Source organism: Betta splendens, chromosome 1, assembly GCF_900634795.4.
Source record: "Betta splendens chromosome 1, fBetSpl5.4, whole genome shotgun sequence".
NCBI lineage: Eukaryota > Metazoa > Chordata > Actinopteri > Anabantiformes > Osphronemidae > Betta > Betta splendens.
The window spans coordinates 16,898,697-16,917,567 of NC_040881.3; the positions used below are offsets into that span (position 1 = coordinate 16,898,697).

An 18,871-nucleotide genomic window follows, 5' to 3' on the forward strand; every position below is an offset into this window, starting at 1 on the left:
TCGTTAACAGCACGTACAGAAATGGCATAGGAGTGACAAGACATGTAGTCATTGAGACATTTAATAACTTGGAAACATATCAGTAACATCCATTTAAAGCTGTGAATAAAAAAAAGTCATATAATGATCTGATAGTTAATTGCAATATACTGTATAAGTTTAGAATCTAATAGAACATGTACATAATGTCTGAATCAGACTGTGTTTTGCAAAATGTCCAGCTGAGTAAAGTCCATCCAGAGTTGCCCAGGAATTATCCAAGAGGACTTTCACCCCTCTATTGCATGTTCATGATGTTTGATTTTGATTTGTTTTTGTTTTATGTTTTTAATTTGGCAGGGGATTCACAACTAAAACCTTAAGAAAACACATTCAACTAACATGTTTTGTTAACACAGAAATCCAGGTACTTATTCAGCAATAATAATTTTAAGTTTAAAATTAAAATGAACACTTTCATTGATTTTCACATGTTTACCTTTTCCACAGAGCGGAGATAACATTTAGTCAAACAATGTTTCTCAATAGCTGCTGGGAAGTCATGTAAGTGTTTGTGCAGTGAAACCTTTTGGATGGGAATAGACAGTAAAGAGGTTGAGAGGAGGTGAATGAGGAGCTCAGGAGATAAAAGGTGAAGAACAGAACATTAGTCTGACAGTAAGACAGGATCTGGTAGGAGGATGAGTGGGACTCAGCTCTGGCTACTGGCCTTTCTGGCTTTTACCTCTCTGGTATCTCTGGCTAATGGAGGTCCATTGTAAGTAGACCTTCCAAAAATACGAATATCTACCAACAAATATATGTTTAGAAATGCATGTTTTCATTAATATAATTAATACATTTTAATTTTGGGATAATTCATCATTAATAATATTAGGTGTTTCTTCACATAGTTTAGGATTTTAGATTACAAATTTAACTACAGGTCAGTTAAGTCAGTCAGTACTTTAGCATAAATGAAGCTTTAGACCGTTCTGTTAAAATGTAAATAAAAATAGGCCAAGCTAGAATATTTAGTTAAGTATAGTTTGTGTATCTGTACATTTGCTTCCATACAACTAACAGATTAGGTTTCCTTTTTTTCTCTCCAGTGACACTAAGCTCAATGTCTACCATCTAGCAACTAGGGTGGCACGGAGGTACAGTGGGTAGCATTGTGCCCTCACAGCAAGAAGGGCCTGGGTCTGATTCCCGGGGCGTTTCCCGGGTTTTCCAGTGGTCCAAAGACATGTGGTTAGGTTGATTGGCTACTCTACATTGCCCACTTTAGATAGACTGGCGACCTGTCCTCCCGGTGTACCCTGTCTTTCACCCTAGGGTACCTGGAATAGGCCTCAGCACCCCCCATCACCCCTATGGGAGTAAGCAGTAGAAGGTGGATGGATTTAGGAATTACAGCGATTTTAATTTAAGTGTGTCTTTTGGAAACCAATGCACAAATTGTATAATGTTAAGTTTCACTTTTTATAATGAAAACTTGTAGCCCATTTTGCAGGTCGTGTGACATGGGTCAAGGTAATGTGGTGTTTCGAAATGATGCCAACTTGTTTTGAGTTCTTTGAAACCAAAATGACAAACAAAGCAAATAAAGTCAAGCCATGATGAAATCTAATGTTGATTCATGGCTGGATCTTTATCCGGATAATCCAAAGTTGAGAAATGTGTTTAAAGTCCATGCAGCCACAGAAGACCTTAATGTGTGTATGTTTGTTTGTTGTAATCGGGACAAGTTAAGATGTTGAATGTAACTAACTAAAGAACACATCATAACAACAATAGGGGCGGTGAGCACATTTTGCCTCAGTATAAATGATCAACCAGTAATTAAAATAAACCACTTTTCTATGAGATGTGTGCAACAAATACTATAACTGAATCATTCATCTGTTCTCGTTGCTCTGCAGGAAGGTGATGTCTGCTCCCAACTTGTTGAGGGTAGGAACAGCAGAGAACGTCTTTGTGGAGTGTCAGGACTGTAGTGGAGGAGACCAGAGGGTTGAAATCAGTGTGATGAACCATCCAACCAAAACCAAAACACTGACAAGCACAACTGTGACTCTCACTGCAGCAAACAACTTCCAGCAGTTTGGACAAATAGCGGTAAATCAAGTCCTGTTGGCTTCTAGATGTGGAGTCCTGACAGGCTCATGATGTAACTCACACTGTTGTGTCTCATTATACTTTTCGTAGCTTCCTGCAGCCGACTTCAGTAAAGATCCCAACTTGAAGCAGTATGTTTACCTCCAAGCTCGGTTCCCTGACCGGCTGCTGGAGAAGGTCGTCTTAGTGTCCTTCCAGTCTGGATACATCTTCATTCAGACAGACAAGACCATCTACACCCCCGACACTAAAGGTCAGTTCATGCTGTGTCATGACTGAAGTGAACAAGAATGTCTTTTTAAATGAATGATTGCATTGTGAAGTTTTTGTACAAATGTTAAATATTACACAAAAAGATTATTAAATAATCACGTCTAGTAAAGATTGAGAAGTGAGCACAGATTTCTTTGTCAGTTCATTACAGGATGTTTGGAGTGACGCCTCGCATGGAGCCTGTAGAGAGGAATGACCAAACCCAGACTGATGCATCTATTGCCATTGAGATTGTGGTATAATATTTAATCGTCAGATACAGTAGGCACAGAATTAAATGTTTGTTAGACAGAAGACTATAGGTTTGCTAAACACAATGTATGTTTTAGACTCCTGACGACATCATTCTACCACTTGATCCAGTCTCTTTGGAGTCAGGGATCCACTCTGGAAGTTACCAACTTGGTGAAATTGTCAGGTGAACATTTAACTAAAATGTTGCATAATGTATATGTCGGTGTGGTATTGTGTGTTTTATGTATTCTATCTGGATACAAGACGTAGTGTAGAGACACTTTTCAACATCATTGCCGTTTTCACCAGAAAATAACTCAATCCAAACAGAAGTCCAATCAGGTTATATGTGAGTTGATACACCTTCTTAGTACTCACACAGCTATGATTATATTGAAGGAGAACAGCCGTTAGAAGCTTTTATCGCTTTTTGCACCCCTGCACAGGGTCCTGTTGGTTTACATAGGTGCTCTGCTACTTTGCATGTGGGGGTTTTAGCCCTTATGAACCGGTCAGAAGCAAGCAGAAGCATAGAACAGCCTGTAGTCTTGATCCACGTGGCAGCTTCAAATCGGAAACATGCTGTCGATTAATGTTGCACATTCATTGTAGCTGCAGGTGATCTGACACTTTGCTCTCTCTCTGTATTCATTCTGCTTAACATCAGTGGTACTTTCTTACTAACTGTTGATGTCCATGTTCTTAACTTGCAGCTAAAAGCAAAGACCTGAAATCAATGCCGTGAAACAAAGAATCTCCAAAGATTCATAATTTGTACTTCTAAAGACATATCTAACAAATTGTGATGAACTTAAGTTACTTTATTTCCATCTCATATAAGAATTGGCCCATGTATTTCAAAGAACATCATATCAAATTGAAAAATCAAATCAAATAAGTATGTTTAGTCAAAATGAAAAATTAGCCATTTTCCAATATTTTTCAATTACCCATTTGTAAACAACTAAAAATCTAACTAAAAAAGAAAAGTTGGTCAGTTGATAGTTGCTGAAATTGTATTATTGTAACAGATTCTATCATATTTAAAACTATGCACATTGCATTGTTGGAACTTTAGCAGAAAGTAGCGTCCATACCATTTAATATATCATTAGAAAATTGACAGAAAAGTATTGCAGGAAGATATTAACTATAGCCCTGTGTGGGTGTGTGTCTGTGTATATGTGTCTGTTTTCAGTCCTGGACTTTGGAAAGTCAGGGCCATGTTCCACAACAACCCTCAGCAACGTTACTCTGCGGAGTTTGAGGTTAAAGAATATGGTGAGTGCAATTTATGACTTATTTTCTATAAAACATTTTCTCAGCATTTTGTAAATTTTTGCTCGATGTTGCACACAACAAAACACATTTGATATTACAGTTCTGCCCAGTTTCGAGGTTAAAATTAAGCCTGCAAGCGCCTTCTTCTATGTGGACAGTGATGAACTCCTTGTGAATATTCAAGCTACGTATGTGAAGAGTTTTGTTTTTACATAATTCATATAGAGATTATGGTTGATTGATAGATTTGTTGGAAGAGAACATAAAACGTAATGTGTATATATAGTGCTTGCTAGTCTGTTTTTAATTTTCAAGTTTATTTGTCTTTTTTTATCCACATCATGTGTTTCTAGGTATCTGTTTGGTGAAGAGGTGAACGGAGCAGCATATGCTGTGTTTGGGGTTATGCAAGAGGGTCAGAAAAAGAGCTTTCCCAGTTCACTTCAGAGGGTCATGGTTAGTACAAACCGAACATTTACATTTTGAGAGTATTTAATAATTATCGCTCTATCAGTAAATATTTATAGACGACTGAATCTTGTACCGTATGTCACTATATATCTGCTTATTATGTTGCGTCAGATTGAAAACGGGAAGGGAGCTGTCACACTAAAGAGAGAGCACATCACACTGACGTTTCCAAATATCAATGCCCTGGTTGGGAGTTCCATCTACATAGCAGTCAGTGTGCTCACAGAGAGCGGTAAGATAAACAATGTGTGAGTGTGTGTTTTTGTAAATGTACTGTATTGATGATCAGCTCCTACAGTTGTCGAGCAGAAATCAGCAGCTCAAACTCTCTTCTGTTTGAACTCACAGGTGGTGAAATGGTGGAAGCAGAGGTGAGAGGTATCCAGATCGTCACATCACCTTATGCCATCTACTTCAAAAAAACACCCAAATACTTCAAACCAGGAATGTCCTTTGATGTGACGGTAAAGCCTGTTTCTACTTACATAAACTGAATACAGTGTTATGGCTCTATACAATATTTTTATCTAATCATAAGACCCTATGATTAATTTGTATTTGTTAATTAAACATAATGCTTCTAATTGAATTAAATTCATAACTTTTTTGTTTTTTTTTTTGCATAACTTTTCACTAATGACTAACTAACTCACTAAGATGCGGTTTATGAAGTGTTTCAATAATTTCATTCAACTTTTTTCATATGGTGCCAATTCACAACAGAAGCGAAGTTGTATTAAGACAGATGTTTTCTGATTGTTCAGTTGTTGTTTCTTTGTTAACAGGTTGAAGTTCTGAATCCTGATGAAACTCCAGCACAAGGTGTTCCAGTGGTGGTGGGTCCAGGAGACATGAAGGGTAACACGGGAGAAAATGGCATCGCAAAGCTTACCATCAATACAGTAGCAGGAATTCAGACACTGCCTATCACTGTAAGTCTCCTATATATTTTTAGTCATTGCTTTTGTCATTATCTATTTTCACTAAAGGAAGTTCTATAATAATCAAAGGCTACCACACTGTACACATTTAGTGTACAGTGTTTTAGCTTTGCCAGACAAAATCTGCCAGGCCAAGAAATTACAAATAAATCCTGTATTCCCACTTTTTGCAGCAGCTAATCTATCCTTGAAGCTGAAAAGTTGTTGACATATCGTTTTTTTCCACAATGGTTGAAGGTCACCTGAGACAGTGATCAGGGCATTGTACTACGGGGCTGTGGCGACCCAAAGCAAAGGCCCAGTTATGGACCACACCCACACTTGACATAAAAAAACATGGAAACAGGTCTAATGTACTTTTACCCCAGAACTTGGCAGGACTTGGCAGGACTGAAATGAAATGATGTAGCAACCATATGCAGACTATAAGTGGCTCTTTTATTGACCACATACTAAAACCTATTTTACCTGTCCTTTAATTTGTGTGCTAAACTGGAGCAGGTTAATAATTATTAGGTTAAAACTAAGCTGTTATAAATATATTTTATTGGTACGTACCAATGCATGTTTAACCTTGTTTCATGTCTAATTTTAGGCCAAGACCAACTCCCCTCGTCTTACACCTCAGAGACAAGCGACGGCCACCATGGAAGCTAAGCCATATGTCACAAACAGCAACAGCTACATCCACATAGGTAAAAAAAATCCTGATGCTAAAACATATGATGGCAGTGACAGCATCTGTAGCGTTTAACTGTATTAATGAATCAAAAACATTTTACAGGTGTGGATACAGCAAATCTTAAATTGGGAGACAACCTCAAAATGACCCTCAACCTCAACAAACAGATAAATAGAGGGAATGACATCACATACCTGGTTAGCAATTTTTTACCTATGGATAAGAGGATGTTTTGTTTTGTCTGTTTGTCTTTTGCCAGATTCCACATTTTGTGATGTATACACTGATTTTTTGGTGTGTAAATCTATGTTTTTAGATCCTAAGCAGAGGTCAACTTGTGAAACATGATCGTTTCAAAGCACAGGGTAATGTATTAATAACCCTGAACGTCCCCATCACCAAAGACATGCTGCCGTCTTTCCGCATCGTAGCCTACTACCATCCAAGTGATAATGAAATAGTATCAGACTCTGTTTGGGTGGATGTCAAGGACACATGCATGGGCTCGGTAAGACACAAACACTAAACACCCGCCGTGAAAAAAAAAAAAAAAGTATATATATATATATAATATAAAAAACTCCCTTCTCACCCCACGCGGGTGGTCTCTCATCCACTTTCCAAGCTCGGGTCCTCTACCAGAGGCCAGGGAGCTTGAGGGTTCTGCGCAGTATCCTTGCTGTTCCTTGGACTGCACTTTTCCGGACTGAGATTTCGGATGTTTTTCCAGGGATCTGTTGTAGCCACTCCTCCAGTTTGGGGGTCACAGCCCCTAGTGCTCCGATCACCACAGGCACCACTGTGGCCTTCACCTTCCAAGCCTTCTCCAGTTCTTTCCTGAGCCCTTGGTATTTCTCTAGTTTCTCATGTTCCTTTTTCCTGATGTTGCCATCGCTTGGTATTGCCACATCCACCACTACGGCTTTCCTCTGCTCTTTGTCCACCACCACAATGTCTGGTTGGTTCGCCATTACCATTCTGTCAGTCTGGATCTTGAAGTCCCACAGGATCTTGGCTCGCTCGTTCTCTACCACCTTGGGAGGTGTTTCCCACTTTGATCTTGGGGTTTCCAGTCCATACTCCGCGCAGATGTTCCTGTATACTATGCCAGCCACTTGGTTATGGCGTTCCATGTATGCTTTGCCTGCCAGCATCTTACACCCTGCAGTTATGTGCTGGACCGTCTCTGGGGCCTCTTTGCACAGTCTACACCTTGGGTCTTGTCTGGTGTGGTAGATCTGGGCCTCTATGGCTCTGGTGCTCAGGGCCTGCTCCTGTGCAGCCAGGATGAGTGCCTCTGTGCTGTCCTTCAGCCCAGCCCTTTCGATGTCTCGCTCACTCTTGGCGTACAGCTTGATGTCATCCATAGAGAGGAGGTGACTTATGGTGGCCCCGTTCCGGAGTCGGTATCCATAGCCAGTCTTGTTTATTATTTGGCTGAGGGGGTTCAGACCTATGCAGAACAGCAGTGGGGACAGTGCATCTCCTTGGTATATGCCACATTTGATGGATACTTGGGCAAGTGGCTTCCCATTGGCTTCAAGGGTGGTTTTCCACAACCTCATTGAGTTTGCAATGAAGGCCCTTAGAGTTCTGTTGATGTTGTACAGCTCCAAGCATTCAGTGATCCATGTGTGTGGCATTGAGTCATAGGCTTTCTTGTAGTCGATCCAGGCTGTGCACAGGTTGGTGTGTCGCATTCTGCAGTCTTGGGCGACTGTTCTGTCTACCAGGAGTTGGTGTTTGGCTCCTCTGGTATCCTTACCAATGCCCTTCTGTGCTTCGCTCATGTATTGACTCATGTGCCCACTTATCTTAGCTGCGATGATGCCTGACATGAGCTTCCATGTTGTGGAGAGACAGGTTATTGGCCGGTAGTTGGATGGGACTGTACCCTTTGAGGGATCCTTCATTATCAGGATCGTTCGCCCTTCGGTCAGCCATTCAGGGTGAGTCCCATCCCTTAGCAGCTGGTTCATTTGTGCTGCCAGGCGCTCATGGGTTGCAGTGAGCTTCTTTAGCCAGTAGGCGTGGATCATGTCAGGGCCAGGTGCTGTCCAGTTTTTCATACCTGAGACTCTATGTTGGATGTCTGCCACTGTGATAGTCACTGGATTCTGTTCAGGGAGGTTGCTGTGGTCTTCCCTCAGATCCACCAGCCACTGTGCATCACTGTTGTGTGATGCCTCCCTTTCCCATATGCCTTTCCAGTACTGTTCAGTTTCCAGCCTTGTTATTACCCTGCCATTGAGAGTACACTTTCGCAGGTTGTGTTGCGAACAGCCGGTTTATTCGTCTGGCTTCGTTATCTCTGGTGTATCTCTTTAGGCGGCTGGCCAAGGCTTGTAGCCTTTGCTTGGCAGTTTCGAGTGCTTCAGGTATGGTCATCTGGCTGTACCTCTTAGGCATTGGTCTTTTCATTGCACCTCTCTGGGCCTCTGTCATTTGGCTCACTTCCCTCCGAGCGGCCTTGATTTTTGCCTCCAACCTTCGTTTCCATGGTGGGTATTGTTTCTCATGGCTCCCATGGTTGCTCTTATAGCCAAGTACCTCTAGGATCACTGATGCTGAAGCGTATACCAGCTCATTGGTTTCCGTGATTGTTGTGGTAGGGATCGCTCTCAATGCTGCATTCACATCTTCCATGAGACTTTCTGATGGTACTTCACTTAGCCGTTGTAGTGGGGTTCGGGGTTGCCTGTTCAATCTCGCCATGATCTTATCTTTCAGGTCAGTTGCTGCCTCGCTCAGCGTATCTGTGCTTATTGGGGCTTCGTACCCAATTTCCGGTTGGGGAGATGGTGAAACCTCCCCTCTGACCTGGCGTCCTGGCTCCCCCCTGCCGTAGCATTTGTGTTGTATCTCGTCAATCTCAAGTTGTGATAGCAGTTGCCGTTTGTGGATGTTGGAACACTGAGCTACTAGTTGCTTCGCCGTCAGCCTTGAATGTGGGTTTCTCTGTTCCCATTCACCGCACATTCTTTGCATGTAACCCCTCTGACTAGGGTTACTTGAGTAGTAGCATTCCAACAGAGCCTTGTTCTCGCATCTCAGCCATTTCTTTCTTGTTCCAGTAGCCCACTTCTCGCCAAGGTGCTCTGGTTCCCCAACACCTGACGCAGACCTTGTTAGACCGGGCGACGTCTGAGCCGGTATCTCATGTGGTTCATTGTCACTCATGATATGAGGTAGGCGGTAGCTTGAAGGGTCTTGCCCAAGGACCCACACTGGATGCCTATTCGCCCTAACGGGGATTCGAACCGGGGACCACCCGTATACACTTTACCGATTGAGCTATCCAGTGAGCATATATATATATATATATATATATATATATATATAAACACACATATAAACATATAAACCCACACACACACATACAAACATACAAACTTTACATTTATTTTACTTCATCTCAATAGCTTAAGTTGGAATCTTCAAGACCTGCTCCATCCTATGAGCCTCGTAGAATGTTTGGTCTGAAGGTCACTGGAGATCCAGAGGCCACGGTGGGACTGGTGGCTGTGGACAAGGGTATCTATGTCCTGAACAACCAGCATCGCCTCACTCAGAAAAAGGTATCTTTCAACTGACAGTGACAATAAATATTCACCCCTGGAAACATGGAATTGCTGAACCTCTGTTGTATTAGTTTAGTCATTTTAAATGAAGTGAACACTTATTTCTCAGTACATGTTATTATTATTTAATTGATTTTATTATATTAAAACATTTATAATGTTTTTCTCCGGCATCTGTGTGGGTTTATTCCAGGTTTTCCAAGTGCGAGTATGAGTGATTGTCTGTGACTATATGTGGTCTAGCGACCTGTGCAGGGTGGGATAGGTTCCAGCAAACCCATGATACTTACAGTACGAGGACAAAGGATAAAAAAGAAAGACAAATGAATAATTTTTAATGTCAGTAAAATGATGAAGCATCCAAAGGGGTGAATACATGTAAAGCACAGTTCTCTATCATGAAGTAAATAAACTACTTGTTCAGTGTTTGAAAACCTCTAAATGCAAGTTAACATATTCTACAAGGTTAAGTTTGTTTGCTGTTGCTTAATGTAAAATCCTGTAGCAAATGCTGAAGTTTAAGTACAATATATATATATAACACTTACATATGTGTTTGTATTTGTGTTTACACAGATATGGGATGTTGTGGAGAAGTATGACACTGGCTGCACACCAGGTGGAGGGATGAACAGTATGGGTGTTTTCTATGATGCTGGGCTGGTGTTTGAGTCCAGTGCTGGTTCTGGGACTGCATACAGACAAGGTGACTAGTGGTTCACTACTGGTCTGGTTTCATCCAGCTTTTCACCAGAATCAGGATTTAAGTTATTCTTTATTTCTTCATATGGAAACTTTAATAATGAGCTCTGTTTGTCCACAAGAAATTCACGTTTTACTATTGTACAGAAAGCATGTATGATAATATTTACTCTTTCCTATTTCTTGTTATGGTGGTTTAGCATTTGTAATTAGAAAGCTGTTGTATTATTTTCAGAGCTGAAATGTCCGGCCCCCAGCAGGAAGAAGCGAGCCGCCACTATAATGGATGTCACAACCACCTTAGGTAAGAAGCACATCTACACACAACTGTAAAACTATTCTCTTTGACAACGTCTAGTTGACAACTGTGCTCAATACCTTTGCACTTTGATTATAACATCTGTATTTTTAGTGAGCAAATATAAAGATGAGCTCCAACGTGAGTGTTGTTTGGATGGCATGAGGGACACTCCTCTTTCATACACCTGTGCGAGACGCAGTGAGTACATTGTGGACGGTGCAGCCTGTGTCCAGGCCTTCCTGCACTGCTGTGAGGAGATGGCAAAGCAACGAGCCGAGAAGAAGGAGGAAAACCTCATACTGTCTCGAAGTAAGTGACAGAGACAAATGCTGGGGACAAAGCAACGTCAGACTAATAGTTAGAAAAAACGAAATTAATAACCTTTCACTTTACATTAGGTGAGGAAGATGACAACAGTTACATGGACAGCAATGAAATAGTTACTCGCACACACTTCCCTGAAAGTTGGCTGTGGAAAAACATCAAACTGCCTGCTTGTTCTAGACAAAACCCAGATTGGTGAGGAAACAGAAACACACAGAAATACTGCACTGATAACTGCATTGTCTTCTAATTATGAACACTTGTCCTTTATTAGTGCATCTACATCATATGAAGAAAGAGTTCCTTTGCAAGACTCAATCACAACCTGGCAGTTCACTGGTATTAGTCTGTCAAGGACTCAGGGTGAGGACTCAGTGATTAAAAATTGTCCCTTTTATAGGTTTGAATCTATGGTCTTACAAACATTTACTATTCTGTCTTTCAACAGGAATCTGTGTTGGGGATCCACTGGAGGTCATTGTCAGGAAGGATTTCTTCATTGATCTCAGACTGCCCTACGCTGCTGTCCGTGGAGAGCAGCTGGAAGTTAAAGCAATCCTCCACAACTACACCCCTGATCCTATCACTGTGAGTGTTACTCTGCTGATTTCTTTAACTGCAGATGAATTTTGTCTCCAGCATCTGATCAAGTCTATCAATCTCATCTCTCTGTGTTTTTCCAGGTGCGCATAGAACTGATAGAAGAGCCGAATCTATGCAGTGCAGCTTCCAAACATGGAAAGTTTCGTCAGGAGGTTGAGGTTGGGCACCAAACTACACGATCCGTTCCGTACATTATTATTCCCATGAAGGAAGGACAGTTCCGCATTCAAGTCAAAGCTGCTGTTAAAGAATCATCTCTCAGTGATGGGATTGAGAAGGTGCTGCGTGTGGTGGTAAGATACACAATCACACCTCACTCCCCAAGGCTGAACTATAGTTTTTCAGACTTTGTATAGTGCACTCAGCGCCTCCAGAGCTTGCATGGCAAGTCCTTCTTATATTTCTTATAAAGTCACAATTGAGTTAAAGTATTTCCTTGCTGTCAGGAATCAAGACAGAGTACATAGGACACAGATAATTGACCAACTTTATAATTCTCAGGCAGAATTGTCCTAAAGTTGAAATGATGAGCTGTGATTAGGCAACAGTTGCCATGGGCAAAGATAGATGATAGATGTGTGTCTCCTGTTATGCTCTGTGGTTAACTACACTGATACACATTATCAAGATGCTGTATGATCATATGGAGAGCAGTGAACACGTTTTTAATGGTCTATTTTATAAACCTTTTAGTTGATTTCAGGTCTATGAATTGTGATGATGTGTTTATTTTTGTGTGTGTATTATGGGTGTAGCTAATGTTATATTTGTGAAATCAAACAAGACTATACAACAAATTTGCAGTTTGTGTCCTACGATGAGTCAGTAATCTGGGCCTTCTCAGCGGAGCTAAAAGTTGCATGTGCTTGATTCTGGTAATTTGAAAGGAAAGTAAGAAATCAGGTCATGATGTGTTTAGTTAAAGATAATATAATAATAATAGTTATAGATAATACTGTCCACATATTTTTTTAAGCAGATTTCTGTCTGTCATGTTTCCAGCCTGAAGGCGTCCTAGTTAAAGCACCTCATATTGTAGAAATTGACCCCACTAAAAAGGGTGTAGGTAAGTTTATCCATGAAGCACCTTTGAATTTTATATTCATAGAACAGTATACTATTGTACGATGATTTATCATGTTTTGATTCCCTGGCTTTCTGCTATTTCCTTTAGGTGGTAAACAAGAAGTAGTCATCAACAGCGCCATTCCTAAGAAAGATTTGGTTCCAACCACACCTACTAGCACACAGATCTCTATAACAGGTGACATACGTTATACATGACTAGATTTTATTACATTATAAGAGGTCTGTTAGTGGGCGAAGTTAAAAGTCAAGAAGAGTTAACAACAGTCTAATTACACTTAAAGAGAAATGCATAATTCACTTCTAGCTTATTACTTTGCTTCATGTTAAGCTGCTGGGCAGGATAAAGTAAAAATAATATTAATAATAAATATTAAGAAATAATATTTAAGCATGTGATGTTGTTAGTAGTAATCCTTTACCAGTAACAATTGTTTTATAATTTTTTAATGTGTTCATACAGGGAGAGAAAATGTAGGTCCACTAGTGGAGAACGCCATTAGCGGCCAATCCATGGGTACTCTGATCTACCAGCCAGGAGGCTGTGGAGAGCAGAATATGATCCACATGACTCTACCTGTCATTGCAACAACATATTTGGATAAAACCAAGCAGTGGGAAACTGTGGGCTTTCAGAAACGGGCAGAAGCTCTTCAACACATCAAAACCGGTAGGTTGATTTTACACTGATACATGATGTGGTTTTGTTGCCCTCAGGGTGAGACTTTTATTCTCACAGAAGTGACAGACAGAAGTCAAGAAGTGAAGTGACACAGTGTCTCCCCATAATATTCGAGCCAAATATACTAGAAGTTCCTATATGACCTCACTAAAACTGACTCCTAAATCAATCCAATTATCTTCTTCTTCAAATGTTTGTTTGCATACAGGCTACCAGAATGAACTTGCCTACCGTAAAAAGGATGGGTCTTTTGCTGTATGGGCCAATCATCAAAGCAGCACTTGGTGAGGCATTCAAACACTCTGAGTCTCTCTAAGGCTGAATGCATAATGCATATGGAAATCAATGTAACTAAACCATTTTTGCATTCCCCTCTCTAAGGCTGACAGCCTATGTTGTCAAGGTGTTATCTATGGCCAACAGTCTGGTGGCAGTGGAAACCAACGTGATCTGTGAGGCTGTCAAGTTTCTGATCCTTAACACACAGCAGCCGGATGGACTGTTTAAAGAAGTTGGGAAAATGTATCATGGAGAGATGATAGTATGTATACTAACATGAGCCTTTATTACATGATTTATTAAAAACAAATACACAGCGTTGAATATCATATTGTATGTTAAATAACGTGTGTGTGTGTGTGTGTGTGTGTGTGTGTGTGTGTGTGTGTGTGTGTGTGTGTGTGTGTGTGTGTGTGTGTGTGTGTGTGTGTGTGTGTGTGTGCGTGCAGGGCGATGTGCGTGGCACAGATTCAGATGCCTCCATGACGGCCTTCTGCCTCATTGCGATGCAGGAATCTCGCACACTTTGCGCTGCCTCTGTTAACGTGAGTACCTGCATACAGTGTTTTGTTTTTTTTTTTACCTTGTCAGTTTGTGTTGTTGTTGCAGTACAATAGCTGTAACACACTAGTGTCACACGTAACTGGCCAAAACAAAGTCATGACTGATTTAATCCTTTTTTAAATTGGGTTTGAATTTATTGTTGCCTTTTCTGTAGAATTTGCATGTTTTCCCACATGTCTGTGTGAAAGCCTGTGAGAGTGAACAATTTTTTCACGTATACAGTATGTGCCCCTGTGATGGAGTGGCAACCTGTCCAGGGTGAACCCTATGTTTTGCCTGATTGTAGGCTGGAATAGGCTCCTTGTGAGAAAGAGGTTGGTAAGATAGTCATGATGCTCCCTGAGGGTTAAATATTTATTATTTCATTATTTATTTATTTATTTCCAATTATTACTGGTGCAAGATTCACAAAAGAAGAGACGAAACACATTTACTTTGATGGTCACGTGATTATTGGTGTTGTGTAGATACCTAAAACCCTGTTCTCTACATTTTATTTGAAAGCCTAAATATGTGTTTACTGGTTTGTATAAACAGAAATATCAATATATTACAGTATGTTGCCACAACATTCCCTGAGTGGATTTTCACTTTAGGGCTCATTTTTAATTCACAGTTTAATATCCCTGCGATCTACCAGAATCTTTACTCATTCTTTCCTCCCCTCTTTATCTCTTACTCCTCATAGAGCCTGCCAGCCAGTATAGACAGAGCTGTGGCGTACCTGGAGAGGCGATTGCCCAACCTCGTCAACCCTTATGCTGTTGCTATGACGTCATACGCCTTGGCCAACGAAGGCAAACTAAAGAGAGACATCCTCTACAAGTTTGCTTCTCCAGGTACTTTCCATCAGCAGTGCTCTTTAACATACCAAGAAACAAAGTCTACATATGTAAAAGTATCAGTACTTTAAATGATTCATCTGCCCTAAAATGGGCAAAATGGTTTCATAAATTAGTTGTAACCCATAATCAGCTGCAGCATTACTGCTCTACCATAGTTTTATAGTCAAAGACAAAGTAAACACTTCTCACTTAAATATTTGTACAGTATAGCTGCAACAACAGTCACTTAAGCTGAGTGCAGGTAGATCTACAAGTTTGAGGTGGATGCTTACTCAATAACTAATGCTTTGTATAGACCATCATTCCATGAGCAAATCTAAAATAAATATATATTCATAATATATATTATTAAATGGGAAAATACAAGAAGATGGAAATAGTAAAAATATTAATAAAGCTGTGTTGTCTATCTGTTTTATTAGAATTGTCTCACTGGCCTGCAGTTAATGGCCATGTCTACACACTGGAAGCCACTGCTTATGCTCTGCTGGCTCTGGTCAAGGTCGAGGTGCGAATATGTCACTAAGGACATTAAACCAGCATTTCATGATACACATGCAAACTTTCTCATACTTTATAGACAATACATTATTTTGTATTTCTGCTACATTTTTTAAAATACATACACTTTAATTAAAAGGCTAATGTATAAATGACTGCTTTACAGAACATCCATATAGTGAATATTTCACAATTTCTTTTTGATATTTGAATTGTCCCCTTTGTTAAAAAAGGCCTTTGAAGATGCCAACCCTGTTGTAAGATGGTTCAGCAAACAGCAGAAAGTGGGAGGAGGCTATGGTTCAACTCAGGTAACAGGACTTTATTCATCTTCAGGTCGTATTATTAGCTCATGTAGGATTCCAACACAGGCTGATACATACTGTTGTTTCCTCCAGGCTACCATAATGGTCTACCAGGCAGTAGCAGAGTACTGGACCAACGCAAAAGAACCGGAGTATGATCTGAATGTGGACATTCTGTTGCCGGGCAAGTCCAAACCTGTCAGTTATAACATCAACAGGGACAACCATTTTGGCACAAGAACATCAAAAGTGAGAAAACACATATACCTGGCTCGCACATACTTGTGTAGTGTCAAACAGTTTGTCTTCTAATGATTTCTGTGTTCATTTGAAATTCCCACAGATCAACAGCATAAACCAAGATGTGAAAGTGACGGCCACAGGCACAGGGGAAGCAACACTAACGGTAATCAACACATATGTTTCCGTTTGTCTTATATTTTAACATTGTGTGCTCAATACTGTTAATACATAGTTATATTATCTGATCACAACATCTGCTATGTTTTGTCTGTGTGACAGATGGTGTCATTGTATTATGCTTTGCCTAAAGAGAAGGAGAGTGACTGTCAGAGGTTTGACATGTCGGTGGGAATAAAGGAAGGTAATTTGGTTCTTTCTGTCTTTGTTTATCGAAATGCCAGTGTGTCCTACACATCTTTTTGTTTTTTTGTGTTTAATATTTATGTTTGCTTTTCCAGTGGCAGAAAAAGTCTACCAGCTGACTATAGAGGTTCTGTAAGTATCAGTAAAAATTTAAATGTTTCACAGTAGCATGGATTTACACACAGCATGCCATCATAATGTTACTTCGTCCACATATTTTGTTTTTCTCCAAATTCTATAGTTTACTTTTCTGTGCAGGTTTAAGGACAAGGCGCGTGATGCAACCATGTCAATCCTGGATATCGGTTTGTTAACGGGCTTCACAGTTAACACAAATGACCTGGATGCAGTAAGAATCTTTACATACATAAGTTTGTGTTATGGTTTAAATGGGTTTCTCACTGTCTACATGTTTGTGTGTAGTTGTCTAAAGGTCACGGTCGCATTATTTCAAAGTATGAGATGAACAAAGTCCTGTCAGAAAGAGGCTCACTCATCATTTATCTGGACAAGGTGAGACATCACTGCTTCTCTGTTTCCTATTCACTCTGTTCATTTCTACTTCACCTTTTGATTTACATTTTTATGCAGGTTTCTCACACACGACCAGAAGAAATCAGTTTTAGGCTCCATCAACCCATGAATATTGGTGTCTTACAACCAGCTGCTGTGTCTGTCTATGAATACTATGACCGTAAGTCTCAAAGACTATTAATAAAACTACATAGAATCTTTTATAAAACTTTTTTATCTTGGCTTTAAATTTAAATCAGAGTAGATATGACTATTTATGAAATATTTACAATTATTAATGTGGTGCAATTACAGTAGAAGACTGATTTCAAACATGTTTCTTCAGAAAAACACTGTGTAAAATTCTACCACCCAAAGAGGAAAGCTGGAGAGCTGCTGCGGCTCTGTAGAAATGATGAATGCACGTGTGCTGAAGGTAAAAATAGCCATTCTATTAGTAACTTACTTATGTGTTTACAAAATAAAGTAATCTGCTCTCTGGAGAAAATCAGAGCTCACAAATCCACCTACTGTTTCATGACACAAGTAATTAATGTGTTAAAAGTCTGCTTATGTGCTAAAAGAGATTCTGCTGATTGCATCTGATGAGCCATACCCTTCTAAAGGGAATCAGTAAAATGTAATGAAGCCTAAAGTGGAGTTTCTTAGGAAAATAACCCAATTCTAGCAAACAAACTCCTGAAGATTGAGATGGGATTAAATCAGTACCAGAACATAAAATCACTAACCAACATACAGTATCTACAGTGTAACTACTGCTACTTACCATTAACAAATAAACCTGTCTACAAACATACACATACTGTAATGCTCAACTAATCTGTCATCAGTTGTATATTCACTTTCTGTTCTTTTGTATTTCCAGAAAACTGCAGTATGCAGAAGAAGGACAAAGTTACAAATGATCAGCGCACAACTAAATTATGTGAAAGTACACAGAGCAGCAAAATCGATTTTGGTAAGAAAATGTACCTGAACTAATTGATGCATCCCTCTCATTTGAAGAGATATTTTAGAATGTAAAATTACAAGATTAAATGAGCTAATTCAGAACTTATGTGTACACAGCCTACAAAGTGAAACTGGTCAAATTCACAGAGGAATTGTCCACTGACGTCTACAGAATGGAAGTACAAAAAGTCATCAAGGAAGGTTAGTAATCAATCATTTAAAATGTGAAATCTCCTTCAAAAGCGTCTTACGTCTAACTAGGTTATTTCCTCTGGAGTACTGTAAGTGTCTTTTCTCTGTTTTGCTGTATTTTCATTACAGGGAGCTCTGATGTGGATCCTGTGGATAAACAGCGCACGTTCCTCAGTTATCCACACTGTAGAGTTACATTAGATCTGGTAGAAGGCAAAACCTACCTTATCATGGGCGCGTCCACTGATATTCACAGGGATGGAGAGTCGTAAGTTTGTTTTAATGTGATCATATGTGTTGTACTGTACATGTAGCTTACAGTTTAGCATATCGTTTTACTGCTTCTTGTTGCTGTTCAGCCCATGGTTCATTTTCTAATAGGCTGCTACTCCTCATGTAATATTATACCAGTGTGTGCCAGAGAGTTGGCCTCAGACCTAAAGTTTTTTTGTTTTCGCCAGATATCAATACATTCTTGGTGAGAGAACCTGGATCGAATATTGGCCCACACCAGCAGAGTGTCAGACAGAGGCCCACAGATCTACCTGTGTAGGCATAGAAGAGATGGACCGCCAGTTCACATATTTTGGATGTCAGCAGAAGTGAAATTCAAAAAAGGAAAAAATAAATAAGAATTTACAGTTGCATTGTTACTGAATAAAAGAGCCATAATCCTAAACTTTGTGTGTTACTTAAAGAATACATGTTGGTTAATGTTGATTCATTTTGAAAAGAAGTTGCAGTTGAACAAAATTAATAATAAAATAAGTAAGATGTTGAGACATGTGCATTAAATGTTTCATCTGAACTACATCCTGTGGGCACATTTGCTC

General features: G+C 39.9%; 1 protein-coding gene across 1 annotated transcript; it reads left to right on the forward strand.

The window, feature by feature from the left end:
* The first annotated feature begins 598 nt into the window (after nucleotides 1-598).
* LOC114851158 (complement C3-like) lies at nucleotides 599-18,818 on the forward strand. The gene is made up of 43 exons (XM_029142768.3): nucleotides 599-757; nucleotides 1,905-2,100; nucleotides 2,191-2,353; nucleotides 2,515-2,609; nucleotides 2,703-2,791; nucleotides 3,806-3,888; nucleotides 3,989-4,076; nucleotides 4,242-4,344; nucleotides 4,471-4,591; nucleotides 4,708-4,823; nucleotides 5,145-5,291; nucleotides 5,896-5,995; nucleotides 6,085-6,179; nucleotides 6,299-6,490; nucleotides 9,405-9,560; nucleotides 10,140-10,269; nucleotides 10,501-10,569; nucleotides 10,678-10,875; nucleotides 10,965-11,085; nucleotides 11,165-11,253; nucleotides 11,339-11,478; nucleotides 11,574-11,786; nucleotides 12,496-12,559; nucleotides 12,668-12,757; nucleotides 13,043-13,249; nucleotides 13,470-13,545; nucleotides 13,643-13,802; nucleotides 13,990-14,085; nucleotides 14,793-14,943; nucleotides 15,372-15,457; nucleotides 15,684-15,761; nucleotides 15,849-16,004; nucleotides 16,099-16,161; nucleotides 16,278-16,359; nucleotides 16,457-16,493; nucleotides 16,620-16,710; nucleotides 16,785-16,874; nucleotides 16,953-17,055; nucleotides 17,221-17,310; nucleotides 17,761-17,853; nucleotides 17,964-18,047; nucleotides 18,168-18,306; nucleotides 18,500-18,818. Exons 1-43 carry the CDS (start codon nucleotides 681-683, stop codon nucleotides 18,642-18,644), a joined length of 4,962 nt encoding a protein of 1,653 aa, XP_028998601.1. The 5' UTR covers nucleotides 599-680; the 3' UTR covers nucleotides 18,645-18,818.
* Nucleotides 18,819-18,871: the final 53 nt, after the last annotated feature.

Bases quoted from the DNA above. Each gene is read 5' to 3' on its own strand.
- LOC114851158 (XM_029142768.3), top strand. From the start codon at position 681: ATGAGTGGGACTCAGCTCTGGCTACTGGCCTTTCTGGCTTTTACCTCT. The intron at 11,254-11,338 runs GTGAGGACTCAG...GTCTTTCAACAG, and splicing joins TAGTCTGTCAAGGACTCAGG to GAATCTGTGTTGGGGATCCA. The intron at 13,546-13,642 runs GTGAGGCATTCA...CCCCTCTCTAAG, and splicing joins AATCATCAAAGCAGCACTTG to GCTGACAGCCTATGTTGTCA.